The sequence below is a fragment of the Oncorhynchus mykiss genome, unplaced genomic scaffold (genome assembly GCF_013265735.2).
Source record: "Oncorhynchus mykiss isolate Arlee unplaced genomic scaffold, USDA_OmykA_1.1 un_scaffold_161, whole genome shotgun sequence".
Classification (NCBI taxonomy): domain Eukaryota; kingdom Metazoa; phylum Chordata; class Actinopteri; order Salmoniformes; family Salmonidae; genus Oncorhynchus; species Oncorhynchus mykiss.
In genome coordinates this window covers 425424-445000 of record NW_023493667.1, presented here as the reverse complement: position 1 = coordinate 445000, position 19577 = coordinate 425424, and the positions used below count along the sequence as shown (strand labels likewise).

Sequence of the window (19577 nt, the reverse complement as noted above, 5' to 3'; positions counted from 1 at the left end):
ATTATTATGGTGGGGAACAGAGAGATAATTAACCTCATGGATTATTATGGTGGAGAACAGAGAGATCATTAACCTCATGGATTATTATGGTGAAGAGAGAGATCATTAACCTCATGGATTATTATGGTGGAGAAGAGAGAGATCATTAACCTCACGGATTATTATGGTGGAGAACAGAGAGATCATTAACCTCATGGATTATTATGGTGAAGAGAGAGATCATTAACCTCATGGATTATTATGGTGGAGAAGAGAGAGATCATTAACCTCATGGATTATTATGGTGGAGAAGAGAGAGATCATTAACCTCATGGATTATTATGGTGGAGAAGAGAGAGATCATTAACCTCATGGATTATTATGGTGGAGAAGAGAGAGATCATTAACCTCATGGATTATTATGGTGGAGAAGAGAGAGATCATTAACCTCATGGATTATTATCGACCCCTGGTGGAGAAGAGAGAGATCATTAACCTCATGGATTATTATGGTGGAGAAGAGAGAGATCATTAACCTCATGGATTATTATGGTGGAGAAGAGAGAGATCATTAACCTCATGGATTATTATGGTGGAGAAGAGAGAGATCATTAACCTCATGGATTATTATGGTGGAGAAGAGAGAGATCATTAACCTCATGGATTATTATGGTGGAGAAGAGAGAGATCATTAACCTCATGGATTATTATCGACCCCTGGTGGAGAAGAGAGAGATCATTAACCTCATGGATTATTATGGTGGAGAAGAGAGAGATCATTAACCTCGTGGATTATTATGGTGAAGAGAGAGATCATTAACCTCATGGATTATAATGGTGGAGAAGAGAGAGATCATTAACCTCATGGATTATAATGGTGGAGAAGTGAGATCATTAACCTCAAGGATTATTATGGCCCCCTGGTGGAGAAGAGAGAGATCATTAACCTCATGGATTATAATGGTGGAGAAGTGAGATCATTAACCTCATGGATTATTATGGCCCCCTGGTGGAGAAGAGAGAGATCATTAACCTCATGGATTATAATGGTGGAGAAGAGAGAGATCATTAACCTCGTGGATTATTATGGTGGAGAAGAGAGAGAGATCATTAACCTCATGGATTATAATGGCTCCCTGGTGGAGAAGAGAGAGATCATTAACCTCATGGATTATTATGGTGGAGAAGAGAGCGATCATTAACCTCATGGATTATTATGGTGGAGAAGAGAGATCATTAACCTCATGGATTATTATGGTGGAGAACAGAGAGATAATTAACCTCATGGATTATAATGGTGGAGAAGAGAGAGATCATTAACCTCATGGATTATTATGGTGGAGAAGAGAGCGATCATTAACCTCATGGATTATTATGGTGGGGAACAGAGAGATAATTAACCTCATGGATTATTATGGTGGAGAAGAGAGAGATCATTAACCTCATGGATTATTATGGTGGAGAAGAGAGAGATCATTAACCTCATGGATTATAATGGTGGAGAAGAGAGAGATCATTAACCTCATGGATTATTATGGTGGAGAAGAGAGAGATCATTAACCTCATGGATTACAATGGTGGAGAAGAGAGATCATTAACCTCATGGATTATTAAGGTGGAGAAGAGAGAGATCATTAACCTCATGGATTATAATGGTGGAGAAGAGAGAGATCATTAACCACATGGATTATTATGGTGGAGAAGAGAGAGATCATTAACCTCATGGATTATTATGGTGGAGAAGAGAGATCATTAACCTCATGGATTACTATGGTGGAGAAGAGAGATCATTAACCTCATGGATTATTATGGTGGAGAAGAGAGAGATCATTAACCTCATGGATTATTATGGTGGAGAAGAGAGATCATTAACCTCATGGATTATTATGGTGGAGAAGAGAGAGATCATTAACCTCATGGATTATTATGGTGGAGAAGAGAGATCATTAACCTCATGGATTACTATGGTGGAGAAGAGAGATCATTAACCTCATGGATTATTATGGTGGAGAAGAGAGAGATCATTAACCTCATGGATTATTATGGTGGAGAAGAGAGATCATTAACCTCATGGATTATTATGGTGGAGAAGAGAGAGATCATTAACCTCATGGATTATTATGGTGGAGAAGAGAGAGATCATTAACCTCATGGATTATTATGGTGGAGAAGAGAGAGATCATTAACCTCATGCATTATTATGGTGGAGAAGAGAGAGATCATTAACCTCATGGATTATTATGGTGGAGAAGAGAGATCATTAACCTCATGCATTATTATGGTGGAGAAGAGAGAGATCATTAACCTCATGGATTATTATGGTGGAGAAGAGAGATCATTAACCTCATGCATTATTATGGTGGAGAAGAGAGAGATCATTAACCTCATGGATTATTATGGTGGAGAAGAGAGAGATCATTAACCTCATGGATTATTATGGCCCCTGGTGGAGAAGAGAGAGATCATTAACCTCAGGGATTATTATGGCCCCCTGGTGGAGAAGAGAGATCATTAACCTCATGGATTATTATGGTGGAGAACAGAGAGATCATTAACCTCATGGATTATTATGGTGGAGAAGAGAGAGAAAAGCTACTATAAAAGCTACTATTTTATTTTACCCCAGTAGAGGGTGTTCTACAGTACATAATCAGACCAGTTGGTATGTTACCCCAGTAGAGGGTGTTCTACAGTACATCATCAGACCAGTTGGTATGTTACCTCAGTAGAGGGTGTTCTACAGTACATCATCAGACCAGTTGGTATGTTACCCCAGTAGAGGGTGTTCTACAGTACATCATCAGACCAGTTGGTATGTTACCCCAGTAGAGGGTGTTCTACAGTACATCATCAGACCAGTTGGTATGTTACCCCAGTAGAGGGTGTTCTACAGTACATCATCAGACCAGTTGGTATTTTACCCCAGTAGAGGGTGTTCTACAGTACATCATCAGACCAGTTGGTATGTTACCCCAGTAGAGGGTGTTCTACAGTACATCAGACCAGTTGGTATGTTACCCCAGTAGAGGGTGTTCTACAGTACATCATCAGACCAGTTGGTATTTTATCCCAGTAGAGGGTGTTCTACAGTACATCATCAGACCAGTTGGTATGTTACCCCAGTAGAGGGTGTTCTACAGTACATCATCAGACCAGTTGGTATGTTACCCCAGTAGAGGGTGTTCTACAGTACATCATCAGACCAGTTGGTATTTTACCCCAGTAGAGTACAGTACATCATCAGACCAGTTGGTATGTTACCCCAGTAGAGGGTGTTCTACAGTACATCATCAGATCAGTTGGTATGTTACCCCAGTAGAGGGTGTTCTATAGTACATCATCAGACCAGTTGGTATGTTACCCCAGTAGAGGGTGTTCTACAGTACATCATCAGACCAGTTGGTATGTTACCCCAGTAGAGGGTGTTCTACAGTACATCATCAGACCAGTTGGTATTTTACCCCAGTAGAGGGTGTTCTACAGTACATCAGTAGAGGGTGTTCTATAGTACATCATCAGACCAGTTGGTATGTTACCCCAGTAGAGGGTGTTCTACAGTACATCATCAGACCAGTTGGTATGTTACCCCAGTAGAGGGTGTTCTACAGTACATCATCAGACCAGTTGGTATGTTACCCCAGTAGAGGGTGTTCTACAGTACATCATCAGACCAGTTGGTATGTTACCCCAGTAGAGGGTGTTCTACAGTACAGTACATCATCAGACCAGTTGGTATGTTACCCCAGTAGAGGGTGTTCTACAGTACATCATCAGACCAGTTGGTATGTTACCCCAGTAGAGGGTGTTCTACAGTACATCATCAGACCAGTTGGTATGTTACCCCAGTAGAGGGTGTTCTACAGTACATCATCCCGATGATGAGGCCGAGTTATGTGTGTCCTTTACACACACGAACACACACTATCACGCTTTCTGTCTCTCTCTCTCTCTCTCTCTCTCTCTCTCTCTCTCTCTCTCTCTCTCTCTCTCTCTCACTCTGTCTTTCTCTCCCATCTCTCTCTCTCTCTCACTCCCTCTCCCTGTCTCTCTTACCAGTAGTGTATCACACCCCCCCACGATGCTGAGTCCCAGGCCCAAGTGTCCTTTACAGATCTCTATGGTGCTGTCAACGCCGGGTATTATGGGACAGCACAGGAGGTCAGGGGTCAGAGCGGAGCCCGTTGGCCAATCAGATCGCCCGCTGGAGGAGGAGGAGGCGTTCCTGGCAGTGCCGACAGATGAGTGGGGCAGAATGGGGGGATGGGAGGAAGAGACATGGATGGAGGGATGGAGAAAAGAGGAGAGAGAGATGGAGGGATGGAGGGAGGAAGAGGAGGAGGAGTCCCCACTCATGGGTCCTTGAGTCATCTGCGCCAGAGCGGCTTTATTCCTGATCAAAACAATAACATCTCTGTTAGACATCACAGTCGCCATCTTGGAAATATAATGAAGTAATTGGTGGCCACAGTTGATTAATTGGTCACCGTATTGACAACGAATAAATCCATAATAGTTACTATATTTCAAGCACAGTAAAATCACATGACTTTAACACCAGTCAAATGACTTTGATACGGTTTGATTTTATTTGATACAAACTCTTCTACACGAAAAGTCCAAAAAAAAGGGGGGCATCTCAACAGCGTGTCGTGTAATCCCATTTACTGTGTGGTGCGAGGTTCTATACTGTACCTGCTGAGGAGAATCTGGACTTTAGAAGGAGCTCCGTTCAGGATGGCTGTAGCGTTCTGGTGACTACGACCATACAGGATCTGACCGTTGATCTACAACCAGGACATCATATATAATACTACACATTACTACTATATCTGACGGTACTGTATGTTAGGGGCTGTGGTCCTCTACAACAGTGTTGAGGAATGGCTGTAGCGATCTGGTGACTATGACCATACAGGATCGACACATCGTGGAGTGCCTGGACACAGCCCTTAGCCGTGGTAGATTGGCCATACACCACAAACCCCCGAGGTGCCTTATTGCTATTATAAACATCCTAAATATAAGGGGGGATTTAATCATAGAGGTGCATAGAGGGTCCTTCTTTGTATCTGGCCATCATAGAGGTGGATAGAGGGTCCATCTTTGTATCTGGCTATCATAGAGGTGGATAGAGTGTCCTTTGTATCTGGCCATCATAGAGGTGGATAGAGGATCCTTCTTTGTATCTGGCTATCATAGAGGTGGATAGAGGATCCTTCTTTGTATCTGGCCATCATAGAGGTGGATAGAGGGTCCTTCTTTGTATCTGGCCATCATAGAGGTGGATAGAGGGTCCTTCTTTGTATCTGTGCCATCCTGTATTCTGTGACAGCTCCATTCACGGCTGTCTGCATTGAAACTTCTACGAGTCATTAAAACAAACTGAAAGAGGGGCATACTGCCACCTGCAGTGTGGTGTCTCTTTCTCTAATCTCTCTCACACACACTGACTCACCTCCAGTAGCTCATCTCCCACGCGTATCCGTCCGTCTCGCCCCGCCGCCCCCTGGGGGTCGACCCCGGCCACGTAGACGCCGAGGTGGGCTCTGGAACCATCCCTGTCCTCCGTCAGGCTGAGACCCAGACCAGGAACCAGACCCTGTCCCGGGGCCTCGGTGCTAGTGACTCCACGGGGACTCTTCTCCAGTTCTATCATATGGAGCTCACCTGGCAGACCTCCATACCTGGACATCATCTTCTCTGTGTGGGGGGGGGGGGGGGGACGGGGACGACGACAGAGAGGAAGCAGTAGCGATATAGAGAAAGAGAGAGAGAATGAAACACAAAAGGATTGAAGTAGGAAATGAAGGCCGTGTTCACCTTCAGAATCAACGTCATATTGCTTATTCTGGTTCAGTGTCTAGGGGACTAGTGGTTATTCTGGTTCAATCCCCTTCTGTCAGTGTCTAGGAGACCAGCGGTTATTCTGGTTCAATCCCCTCCTGTCAGTGTCTAGGGGACTAGTGGTTATTCTGGTTCAATCCCCTCCTGTCAGTGTCTAGGAGACTAGTGGTTATTCTGGTTCAATCCCCTCCTGTCAGTGTCTAGGAGACTAGTGGTTATTCTGGTTCAATCCCCTCCTGTCAGTGTCTAGGAGACTAGTGGTTATTCTGGTTCATTCCCCTCCTGTCAGTGTCTAGGAGACTAGTGGTTATTCTGGTTCAATCCCCTCCTGTCAGTGTCTAGGAGACTAGTGGTTATTCTGGTTCAATCCCCTCCTGTCAGTGTCTAGGGGACTAGTGGTTATTCTGGTTCAATCCCCTCCTGTCAGTGTCTAGGAGACTAGTGGTTATTCTGGTTCAATCCCCTCCTGTCAGTGTCTAGGGGACTTGTGGTTATTCTGGTTCAATCCCCTCCTGTCAGTGTCTAGGAGACCAGCGGTTATTCTGGTTCAATCCCCTCCTGTCAGTGTCTAGGAGACTAGTGGTTATTCTGGTTCAATCCCCTCCTGTCAGTGTCTAGGAGACTAGTGGTTATTCTGGTTCAATCCCCTCCTGTCAGTGTCTAGGAGACCAGCGGTTATTCTGGTTCAATCCCCTCCTGTCAGTGTCTAGGAGACTAGTGGTTATTCTGGTTCAATCCCCTCCTGTCAGTGTCTAGGGGACTAGTGGTTATTCTGGTTCAATCCCCTCCTGTCAGTGTCTAGGAGACCAGCGGTTATTCTGGTTCAATCCCCTCCTGTCAGTGTCTAGGAGACCAGCGGTTATTCTGGTTCAATCCCCTCCTGTCAGTGTCTAGGGGACTAGTGGTTATTCTGGTTCAATCCCCTCCTGTCAGTGTCTAGGGGACTAGTGCTTATTCTGGTTCCATCCCGTCCTGTCAGTGTCTAGGGGACTAGTGGTTATTCTGGTTCCATCCCCTCCTGTCAGTGTCTAGGAGACTAGTGGTTATTCTGGTTCAATCCCCTCCTGTCAGTGTCTAGGAGACTAGTGTTTATTCTGGCAGGCCTATAGTGATGTGTGTGATGTGTGCGTGTGCGTGCGCGTGCGTGTGTGTGTGTGTGTGTGTGTGTGTGTGTGTGCGCGCGTGTGTGTAACCCACTCCAGCCGTCGTTTTCCGTGTCTCTCCGTGTGATTGGTGCAGAGACAGCTGTGGGGCTTCTCCTGACCGTCCTATTGGCTGTCGGCTGAAGACGCGGGGACAAACACAGGAATACAGGGTGTGTTCAAAACAAACACACCCCATATAGATATACACATGTAGACAGGTCTGTATTAGTGGTAGTGAGATGCTGTATAAGTATATGAATACAGGGTATGTCTGTTTTTAAGAGTTATGGGTAGGGGGGGGGGGGCACACACAGTCTCACACACAGGTGTACAAACCTTAAAGGGAGTAGGGGTGAAGGGGTTGGCGGGGGAGAGACTAAGGAACAGACCACTGTGACTCTCTGGCATCTATATACAAGGCCACACAGGGAATACACACCACATACAGAGTACAGAGTACAGCCTTATAAAGGTATAGTTCTGTCTCTATGAGGAAAACACATGGGAATCAACAACACAGCCTAGAAGTGACACAACAACCGCACGACTACCAGCAACGCGTCTAAGTACAAAGATCTGGATAGATTATGCACCTGTTTTAGCATTGATGTGCCCTCTAGCCAACTCTTTGTTTCTAGTGAACAAAACATAGAGTTGCACAGCTGTTCTATATTCTAACATCAAATGCTATGGTACATAGATCCACATTCTACACAGAATATATATCTTATTCTAATACAACAAACAAAAAATGGGAAGACATAAGGAATTACAAACCCTGTTGTTCGGTGAGTCCCTGTGTGATGCTGAGGCTTGCCTCTCATGGTTGGAGAGCACAGGAGAGGCCTGATGGGAAGAAGATATGAAACAGAGAGAGAGAGAGAGAGAGAGAGAGAGAGAGAGAGAGAGAGAGAGAGAGAGAGAGAGGGGGACAGAGAGACAGAGAGAGAGAGAGAGAGAGAGAGAGAGAGAGAGAGAGACAGAGAGAGAGACAGAGAGACGTCACATGATATCAGAGGACTTGTATGTGTGTGCGTGCATACATGTGAGTGGCAGTTCTAAACTAAACCGACCTGTGATGTGTGTTGTCCAGTCTGTACCAGGAAGACAACAGGGTCTCCAGCACTACGGATGGCCTCCACTGCCTGCTCATGGCTGGCATCTCTCAGATCCACGCCTCCTACCTGATCAATCAGCAATAAATCAACCAATCAAATGCATTCCCGAAGCCCTTTTTACATCAGCAGTGCATTACAGTTAATCGGCCTAGACTTCAAAGAGCAAGCAGAAGAAGATGTAGAAGAAGAAGAAGTAGAAGAAGTAGAAGAAGAAGGAGAAGAAGAAGTAGAAGAAGTAGAAGAAGAAGGAGAAGAAGCAGAAGAAGAAGTAGAAGAAGTAGAAGAAGAAGAAGTAGAAGAAGAAGAAGCAGAAGAAGAAGTAGTAGAAGAAGTAGAAGAAGAAGAAGTAGAAGAAGAAGAAGCAGAAGAAGAAGTAGAAGAAGTAGAAGAAGAAGAAGCAGAAGCAGAAGAAGTAGAAGAAGACGTAGAAGTAGAAGAAGTAGTAGCAGAAGTAGAAGAAAAAGTAGAAGTAGAAGAAGAAGTAGTAGAAGAAATAGAAGTAGAATAAACAGTAGAAGCAGAAGAAGCAGAAGAAATAGAAGAAGTAGAAGAAGTAGAAGAAGTAGAAGTGGAAGAAGAAGATGAAGAAAAAAGATGAAGAAGAATCAAGTGATGTGTGGCCAGGAAAACTCACCAGAAGGAAGAAACACACACACACACCTCTTTAATGAACACTCATCACAAACATATACATATACATACACAAACACACACCTCATCCTCTCCCCTCTGCCTTCTCCTCTCTCCATACCTCCAGTATCCTGTCTCCAGTCTTCAGGGTGCCGTTGTGTCCAGCAGGGCTGTCTGGTGTGATGTGTTTAATGAACACTCCTCTCATCACCTCTCCACTGCTCAGCCTGCTGCCCATCCCTCTACCTCCCATGATACTGATGCCCAGAGACTGGCCTGAAGAACGCATCAACTTGACCCTGCATGGGGGGGCGGGAGTGGAAAGACAGAGAGAAAGAGAGAGACAGAAAGAGAGAGAGAGAGAGAGAGACAGAGAGAGAGAGAGAGAGAGAGAGAGGGATATGCGTCAACAGCAACATTGGGAAAATCCTCTGTATTATCATTAACAGCAGACTTGTACAGCAGACTTGTACATTTCCTCAGTGAAAACAATATACTGAGCAAGTGTGAAATTGTTTTTTTTTACCAAATTACCGTAAAACAGACAAACAAAACAAAGGCAAAGTCTTGTCTTTGTTGATTTCAAAAAAGCTTCTGACTCCATTTGGCACGAGGGTCTGCAAATTGACGGAAAGCTGTGTTGGGTGAAACACATTATAAAATCCATGTACACAAACAACAAATGTGGAGTTAAAAATTGGCAAAAAACATTCACATTTCTTTCCACAGGGCCGTGAGGTGAGACAGGGATGCAGCCTGAGCCCCACCCTCTTTGAAAAATGTAGACTCTGCATGCAGAATTCTGCAAAAACATCATCTGTGTACAATGTAAAACACCAAATAATTCATGCAGAGCAGAAGAGAAGAGCTGGGGCTCTATTCACCAACACAAACAGACCCCACAGAGCCCCAGGACAGAAACACAGTTAGACCCAACCAAATCCCGAGAAAACAGAAAGATAATTATTTGAAACATTGAAAATAATTTACTAAAAAAATAGCAAACTGGAATGCTACTTGGCCCTAAACAGAGAGTACACAGTGGCAGAATACCTGACCACTGTGACTGACCCAAAATTAAGGAAAGCTTTGACAATGTACAGACTCAGTGAGCATAACCTTGCTATTAAGAGAGGTTGCTGTAGGCAGACATGGCTCTCAAGAGAAACTGAGCTGCACTTCCAAACCTTCTGCCAAATGTATGAACATTTTAGAGACACATATTTCCCTCAGATAAAACAGACCCACAAAGAATTCGAAACAAATCCAATTTTGATAAACTCCCATATCTACTGGATGAAATACTAAAGTGTGCCATCACAGCAGCAAGATTTGTGACCTGTTTCCACAAGAAAAGGGCAACCAGAGAAGAACAAACAACATTGTAAATACAACCCAAATTTATGTTTACATATTTTCCCTTTTGTACTTTAACTATTTGCACATTGTTACAACACTGTACAGTGCATTCAGAAAGTATTCAGACCCCTTGACTTTTTTAAAATGTTGTTAGGTTACAGACTTATTCTCAAATGGGTTAAATTACAAAAAATCTATCTACACACCATACCCCATAATGACAAAGCGAAAACAGGTTTTTAGAAATGTTTGCAAATTAAAGTGTTCAGACCCTTTGCGATGAGACTCCAAATTGATCCTCAGGTCCATCCTGTTTCCATTGACCATCCTTGAGATGTTCCTACAACTTGATTGGAGTCCACCTGTGATACATTCAATTGATTGGACATCATTTGGAAAGGCACACACCTGTCTATATAAGGTCCCACAGATTGGCAGTGCATGTCAGAGCAAAAACTAAGCCATGAGGTGGAAAGAATTGTCCATAGAGCTCCGAGACAGGATTGTGTGTGATATTGGGGAAGGGTACCAAAAAATGTCTTCAGCATTGAATGTCCCCAAGAACACAGTGGGCCCCATCATTCTGAAATGGAAGATTTTTGGAAGCACCAAGACTCTTCCTAGGGCTGACCGCCTGGCCAAACTGAGCAATCGGCGGAGAAGGTCTTTGGTCAGGGAGGTGACCAAGAACCTGATGGTCACTCTGACAGAGTTCCAGAGTTCCTCTGTGGAGATGGGAGAAACTTCCTGAAGGACAACCATCTCTGCAGCACTCCACCAATCAGGCCTTTATGGTAGAGAGGTCAAACGGAAGCCACTCCTCAGTAAAAGGCACATGACAGCCCGCTTGGAGTTTGGGGTATTGAGTTTGCCAAAAGGCACCTAAAGGACTCTCAGACCATGAGAAACAAGATTCTCTTGTCTGATGAAACCAAGATTGAACTCTTTGGCCTGGATGCCAGGCGTCATGTCTGGAGGAAACCTGGCACCATCCCTACGGTGAAGCATGGTGGTGGCAGCATCATGTTGAGGGATGTTTTTCAGTGGCAGGGACTGGGAGACTAGTCAGGATCGAGGGAAAGATGAATGGGGCAAAGTACAGAGAGATCCTTGAAGAAAACCTGCTCCAGAGCATTCAGGACCTCAGACTGGGGTGAAGGTTCACCTTCCAATAGAACAACAACCCTAAGCACACAGCCAAGACAACACAGGAGTGGCTTCATGGATCAGTCTCTGAATGTCATTGAGTGGCCCAGCCAGAGCCTGGACTTGAACCCGATCTAACATCTCTGGAAAGCTGAAAGCAACCTGGCAGAGCTTCAGAGGATCTGCACAGAAGAATGGGAGAAACTCCCCAAATACAGGTGTGCCGAGCTGGTAGCGTCATACCCAATAAGACTTGTGGCTGTAATCGCTGCCAAAGGATCTTCAACAAAGTAAAGGGTCTGAATACTTATTGAAATGTGATATTTCAGTTTTTTTATGTTTTAGAAATTTGCTAAAAATTCTAAAAATGATGTGATGTCATTATAGGGTATTGTGATGTCGTTATAGGGTATTGGAATGTCGTTATAGGGTATGGTGATGTCATTATAGGGTATTGTGATGTCGTTATAGGGTATTGTGATGTCGTTATAGGGTTTGTGATGTCATTATAGGGTATGGTGATGTCGTTATAGGGTATTGTGATGTCGTTATAGGGTATTGTGATGTTGTTATGGAGTATTGCGATGTCATTCTAGGGTATTGTGATGTCGTTATGGGGTATTGTGATGTCATTCGAGGGTATTGTGATGACGTTATGGAGTATTGTGATGTCATTATAAGGTATTGTGATGTCGTTATAGAGTATTGTGATGTCGTTATGGGGTATTGTGATGTCATTATAGGGTATTGTGATGTCGTTATGGGGTATTGTGATGTCATTATAGGGTATTGTGATGTCGTTATGGGGTATTGTGATGTCGTTATGGGATATTGTGATGTCGTTATGGGATATTGTGATGTCGTTATGGGATATTGTGATGTCGTTATGGGATATTGTGATGTCGTTATGGGGTATTGTGATGTCTTTATGGGATATTGTGATGTCGTTATGGGGTATTGTGATGTCGTTATGGGATATTGTTATGTCTTTATGGGGTATTGTGATGTCTTTATGGGGTATTGTGATGTCTTTATGGGGTATTGTGATGTCGTTATGGGGTATTGTGATGTCGTTATGGGGTATTGTGATGTCATTATGGGGTATTGTGATGTCGTTATGGGGTATTGTGATGTCGTTATAGAGTATTGTGATGTCGTTATGGGGTATTGTGATGTCATTATAGGGTATTGTGATGTCGTTATGGGGTATTGTGATGTCATTATAGGGTATTGTGATGTCGTTATGGGGTATTGTGATGTCATTATAGGGTATTGTGATGTCGTTATGGGGTATTGTGATGTCATTATGGGGTATTGTGATGTCGTTATGGGGTATTGTGATGTAATAAGGCTGTAACATACAATTTTGGAAAAAGTCAAAGGGCTCTGAATACTTTCTGAGAGATTTAGACCTTTAGACAGCCGCTGTGGGAAAGACAGGGAGAAACAGGGTGAAGGGGGTGGTGTGTGTGCCTGGCAGCCTGACCAACCAGCCACTGTGGGACTGACAGGGAGGAACAGGGTGAAGGGGGTGGTGTGTGTGCCTGGCAGCCTGACCAACCAGCCGCTGTGGGAGAGACAGGGAGAAGGGGGTGGTGTGTGTGCGTGCGCGAGTGCCACAACGAGTGTGTATTAACTGTGCATTACAGCGTTCGACTATAAAGAAGGACAGCAACGTTTACTAACCTTCTAGGTTGAGCCCAACTGAGGTTAGTAGGATAAACCAACATCTCGTCCTCTCTCTCTTCTTCCTCTCTCACCTCCTCCTCCTCCTCCTCTCGCTTCCTCTCCACTTTCTTCTCCTCCTCTCTCACTCCATCCACACCTCTCCTCTCCTTCATTGGTACGGGTGAGGGTGGGGGTTTAGGGATTAGGCTACAGGGAAAAAGATCACATGCTTTATAAACAGTAAAATGTTCATTTTTAATATTTTGTAGCCTATAACATTATTCCTTATGATACATTTGTCAATATTAACATTTATATAGGTAGAGAAATATATACACATTTATGGACTGTCGTTTCTCTTTGTTTATTTGAGCTGTTCTTGCCATGATATGGACTTGGTCTTTTACCAAATAGGGCAATCTTCTGTATACCACCCCTACCTTGTCACAACACAACTGACTGGCTCAAATGCATTAAGAAGGAAATAAATTCCACAAATTAACTTTTAACAAGGCACACCTGTTCATTTAAATGCATTCCAGGTGACTACCTCATGAAGCTGGTTGAGAGAATGACAAGAGGTTGCAAAGCTGTCATCAAGGCAAAGGTTGGCTATTTTGAAGAATCTCAAATATAAAATATTTTTTGATTTGTTTAACACTTTTTTTGGTTACTACATGATTCCATATGTGTTATTTCATAGTTCTGATGTCTTCATTATAATTCTACAATAGAAAATAGTCAAAATATAGAAAATCCCTTGAATGAGTAGGTTTGACTGGTACTGTATTATTACATATATTTTCCACCCCAAAACGTTTTAAAACGTAAAGATTAAACATGAAACAGCGACATTTTAAGAAACACAGTTCCTGGGTCAGGGTTTAGTGTCGCACACAGATCAGTCTCATGGTGGCTGTCTATGAATTCACATGAATATGTCTAAAGTAGACTTTGTGTGTGTGTTTGTGTTTTTGTGTGTGTGTGTGTCTGTTTGTGTGTTTATGTGTGTGTGTGTCTGTGTCTCTGTCTGTCTGTGTGTGTGTGTGTGTGTGTGTGTCTGTGTGTGTGTGTGTCTGTTTGTGTGTGTGTGTGTGTGTGTGTGTGTAGCCCAGGGGTGTGTGTGTGTCTGTGTGTATCCCAGCCGTGTGTGTGTGTGCACGCGTGTGCATGCGTGTGTGTGTGTGTGTGTGTGTGTGTGAGGTAATACGCCCATTATATTGAGTGATAGCCATATCTACACAGCAGGAGTCTGTAAAAAGGAGCAGTGGAGAGCATTACAACATGTTACAGCAGTAGTAGAGAGAGAGAGGAAGAGAGAGGGGAGGAAGAGGGAGGGGGAGGAGAGAGGGGAGGAGAGAGGGAGGGGGAGGAGAGAGGGGAGGAGAGAGGAGATGGGGGAGGGAGAGGGGGTGGAAGAGAGAGGGGAGGAAGAGGTAGGGGGAGGAGAGAGGGGGAGGGGGAGGAAGAGAGAGGGGAGGAAGAGGGAGGGGGAGGAGAGAGGGGAGGAGAGAGGAAGAGAGAGGGGAGGAAGAGGGAGGGCAAGGAGAGAGGGAGGGGGAGGAGAGAGAGACAGACAGAGAGGGGGAGACAGAGAGGGAGGGGGAGGAAGAGAGAGGGAGGGGGGGTGAGAGAGAGGGAGGGGGGAAGAGAGAGAGGGGGGGTGAGAGAGAGGGAGGGGGGAAGAGAGAGAGGGAGGGGGGGAGGAGAGAGAGGGGAGGAAGAGAGAGGGAGGGGAGGAAGAGAGAGGGAGGGGGGAGGAGAGAGAGGTAGGGGGGGTGAGAGAGAGGGAGGGGGGAAGAAAGAGAGGGAGGGGGATGAGAGAGATGGAGGGGGGAAGAGAGTGAGGGAGGGGGGTGAGAGAGAGGGAGTGGGGAAGAGAGAGTGGGAGGGGGAGGAGAGAGAGGGGAGGAAGAGAGAGGGAGGGGGAGGAGAGAGAGGGAGGTACTGAGATCTATAGGTGAGTCTAAAAATAGCCTTCTATACCACATGAATGTTAAAAAATACGTTTTGTGGCCTACATCCCAGCCTGTGTCAGATCCGGCCGTGACCGGGAGTCCCATAGGGCGGCGCACATTTGGCCCAGCGTTATCCGGGTTAGGGGAGCATTTGGCAGGGGGGTGGGGCATTTCTTGGCTCATCGCTCTCTAGTGACTCCTTGTGGCGGGCCGGGCGCCTGCAGGCTGACGACGGTCGTCAGTTAAACAGTGTTTCCTCTGACACATTGGTGCGGCTGACCTCCGGGTTCAGCGGTTGGGTGTTAAGGAGCGAGGTTTGGCGGGTCATGTTTCAGACGACGCATGACTTGACCTTCGCTTGAGGCTGAAGAAAGGAGCCTAAGACTCAGTGTAGGGTTGAGGTGGAGCTATAAGTCTCAGTGTAGGGTTGAGGTGGAGCCTTAAGACTCAGTGTAGGGTTGAGGTGGAGCTATAAGGCTCAGTGTAGGGTTGAGGTGGAGCCTTAAGACTCAGTGTAGGGTTGAGGTGGAGCTATAAGTCTCAGTGTAGGGTTGAGGTGGAGCCTTAAGACTCAGTGTAGGGTTGAGGTGGCCTTAAGACTCAGTGTAGGGTTGAGGTGGAGCTATAAGGCTCAGTGTAGGGTTGAGGTGGAGCTATAAGTCTCAGTGTAGGGTTGAGGTGGAGCCTTAAGACTCAGTGTAGGGTTGAGGTGGAGCTATAAGGCTCAGTGTAGGGTTGAGGTTGAGCTATAAGGCTCAGTGTAGGGTTGTGGTGGAGCTATAAGGCTCAGTGTAGGGTTGAGGTGGAGCTTTAAGGCTCAGTGTAGGGTTGAGGTGGAGCCTTAAGACTCAGTGTAGGGTTGAGGTGGAGCCTTAAGACTCAGTGTAGGGTTGAGGTGGAGCCTTAAGACTCAGTGTAGGGTTGAGGTGGAGCTTTTAGACTCAGTGTAGGGTTGAGGTGGAGCTTTAAGACTCAGTGTAGGGTTGAGGTGGAGCTTTTAGACTCAGTGTAGGGTTGAGGTGGAGCTTTTAGACTCAGTGTAGGGTTGAGGTGGAGCTATAAGGCTCAGTGTAGGGTTGAGGTGGAGCATTAAGACTCAGTGTAGGGTTGAGGTGGAGCTTTAAGACTCAGTGTAGGGTTGAGGTGGAGCTTTAAGACTCAGTGTAGGGTTGAGGTGGAGCTTTAAGACTCAGTGTAGGGTTGAGGCTGAAGAAAGCGCTCGAGCAAGCAAAGGTTTGAGATAGGGTTGGAAGCTTACCTTTGGATTGGAGCTGTGGCTGAGAGACCGAGGCCGGGGTTGATGCTAGAGTTGGAGTAAGGGTTGAGGCTAGAGCTAGGGTAAGGGTTGAGGTTAGGGTTGGAGTTAGGGCTTTATGTTTATTGTTATTTGTTTCAGTTTCAAGACGGGATCTTACCTCTTGTCTGGGGGTGGGGGTCTGGGTGGGCCTTTGGTTGGCGTTGAGGCTGGAGCTGTACTTGTAGCTGATACTACAGGTTTGGGTAGAGAAGGGCCTCGAGGCCTTGGGGCTGTAGCTGGACCTGGAGTTGGGACTGTTGAGGCTATATCTGGGGCTCCAGGAGGGGTAGGGGAAGGGGTCGGACCTCCAGGGGGGGTAGGGGAAGGGGTCAGACCTCCAGGAGGGGTAGGGGAAGGGGTCAGACCTCCAGGAGGGGTAGGGGAAGGGGTCGGACCTCCAGCAGGGGTAGGGGAGGGTGTCAGGGGGCAGGGTGAGGGGCCGTCCACCATGATGGATGACAGAGGCTGCTGGGCCATAGAGGCACGGTGCTCCTCTACCAGAAACGAAGGGATGAATGTCACACTGTGGAGTGAAAGGTAAAATAAAGAGAGAGAGAGAGAGAGAGAGAGAGAGAGAGAGAGAGAGAGAGAGAAAGAAAGAAAGAGAGAGAGATGAGCGAGTGAGTTGATAGAGAGAGACGTAGTTAATGTAGGTATGTGTCTGTGTTTGTGTCATTTAGACAAAAGTCCTAAGATAGTTAAAAACTAGACAATAATGGAGCTGATCATTACAAACATATTGAAATTATGATGATTCATACTGGACAATAAAGGATACTGGATATTATAGGATACTGGATATTAAAGGATACTGGATATTAAAGGATACTGGACATTAAAGGATTCTGGATATTAAAGGATACTGGATATTAAAGGACATTAAAGGATATTAATAAAGGATACTGGATATTAAAGGATACTGGACATTAAAGGATACTGGATATTAAAGGATATTAAAGGATATTAAAGGATACTGGACATTAAAGGATACTGGATATTAAAGCATACTGGATATTAAAGGATATTGGATATTAAAGGATATTAATTAAAGGATACTGGACATTAAAGGATACTGGAAATTAAAGGATACTGTATATTAAAGGATATTAAAGGATACTGGATATTAAAGGATATTAAAGGATACTGGATATTAAAGGATATTAAAGGATACTGGATATTAAAGGATACTGGATATTAAAGGATACTGTATATTAAAGGATATTAAAGGATACTGGACATGAAAGGATACTGGATATTAAAGGATATTAAAGGATACTGGATATTAAAGGATATTAAAGGATACTGGATATTAAAGGATACTGGATATTAAAGGATATTAAAGGATACTGGACATTAAAGGATACTGGATATTAAAGGATATTAAAGGATACTGGATATTAAAGGATACTAGATATTAAAGGATACTAGATATTAAAGGATACTGGATATTAAAGGATACTGGATATTAAATGATACTGGATATTAAAGGATACTGGATATTAAAGGATACTGGATATTAAAGGATATTAAAGGATACTGGATATTAAAGGATACTAGATATTAAAGGATACTAGATATTAAAGGATACTGGATATTAAAGGATACTGGATATTAAAGGATACTGGATATTAAAGGATACTGGATATTAAAGGATAATGGATATTAAAGGATAATGAATATTAAAGGATACTGGATATTAAAGGATAATGTATATTTAAGGATAATGGATATTAAAGGATACTGGATATTAAAGGATAATGGATATTAAAGGATACTGGATATTAAAGGATACTGGATATTAAATTATATTAAAGGATACTGGATATTAAAGGATATTAAAGGATACTGGATATTAAAGGATACTAGATATCAAAGGATACTGGATATTAAAGGATACTGGATATTAAAGGATATTAAAGGATACTGGATATTAAAGGATATTAAAGGATACTGGATATTAAAGGATACTGGATATTAAAGGATATTAAAGAATACTGGATATTAAAGGATACTGGATATTAAAGGATACTAGATATTAAAGGATACTGGATATTAAAGGATACTGGATATTAAAGGATATTAAATGATACTGGACATTAAAGAATATTAAAGGATACTGGATATTAAAGGATACTGGATATTAAAGGATATTAAAGGATACTGGATATTAAAGGATACTGGATATTAAAGGATACTGGACATTAAAGGATACTGGATATTAAAGGATACTGGACATTAAAGGATACTGGACATTAAAGGATACTGGACATTAAAGGATACTGGATATTAAAGGATATTAAAGGATACTGGACATTAAAGGATACTGGACATTAAAGGATATTAAATGATATTAAAGGATACTGGATATTAAAGGATACTGGATATTAAAGGATATTAAAGGATACTGGACATTAAAGGATATTAAAGGATATTAAAGGATACTGGACATTAAAGGATACTGGATATTAAAGGATACTGGATATTAAAGGATCCTGGATATTAAAGGATATTAAAGGATACTGGACATTAAAGGATATTAAAGGATATTAAAGGATACTGGATATTAAAGGATACTGGATATTAAAGGATACTGGATAATAAAGGATATTAAAGGATACTGGACATTAAAGGATATTAAAGGATACTGGACATTAAAGGATACTGGATATTAAAGGATACTGGATATTAAAGGATACTGGATATTAAAGGATACTGTATATTAAAGGATACTGGATATTAAAGGATATTAAAGGATACTGGATATTAAAGGATACTGTCTATTAAAGGATACTGAACATTAAAGGATACTGGATATTAAAGGATACTGGACATTAAAGGATACTGGACATTAAAGGATACTGGACATTAAAGGATACTGGATATTAAAAGATACTGGATATTAAAGGATATTAAAGGATATTAAAGGATACTGGATATTAATGGATTCTGGACATTAAAGGATATTAAAGGATATTAAAGGATACTGGATATTAAAGGATACTGGATATTAAAGGATATTAAAGGATACTGGACATTAAAGGATATTAAAGGATATTAAAGGGTACTGGATATTAAAGGATACTGGATATTAAAGGATACTGGATATTAAAGGATACTGGATATTAAAGGATACTGGATATTAAAGGATACTGGATAATAAAGGATATTAAAGGATACTGGACATTAAAGGATATTAAAGGGTACTGGGCATTAAAGAATACTGGATATTAAAGGATACTGGATATTAAAGGATACTGGATATTAAAGGATACTGGATATTAAAGGATATTAAAGGATACTGGATATTAAAGGATACTGGATATTAAAGGATATTAAAGGATACTGGACATTAAAGGATATTAAAGGATATTAAAGGATACTGGATATTAAAGTTTACTGGATATTAAAGGATACTGGATATTAAAGGATACTG

General features: G+C 43.1%; 1 protein-coding gene across 1 annotated transcript in view; it reads right to left on the bottom strand.

The window, feature by feature from the left end:
- Positions 1–19577, bottom strand: part of LOC110517093 (multiple PDZ domain protein-like) — a 159415-nt gene that overhangs the window by 29044 nt on the left and 110794 nt on the right. The window contains exons 20-30 of the mRNA XM_036972458.1: positions 16263–16667; positions 16106–16180; positions 12908–13096; positions 8838–9015; positions 8042–8152; positions 7746–7814; positions 7305–7376; positions 7021–7105; positions 5435–5679; positions 4672–4763; positions 4033–4369 (exon numbers count right to left, since the gene is read on the bottom strand). Of these exons, the coding sequence (XP_036828353.1) occupies positions 4033–4369; positions 4672–4763; positions 5435–5679; positions 7021–7105; positions 7305–7376; positions 7746–7814; positions 8042–8152; positions 8838–9015; positions 12908–13096; positions 16106–16180; positions 16263–16667 (1858 nt within the window). The remainder of the gene's footprint in view (positions 1–4032; positions 4370–4671; positions 4764–5434; positions 5680–7020; positions 7106–7304; positions 7377–7745; positions 7815–8041; positions 8153–8837; positions 9016–12907; positions 13097–16105; positions 16181–16262; positions 16668–19577) is intronic.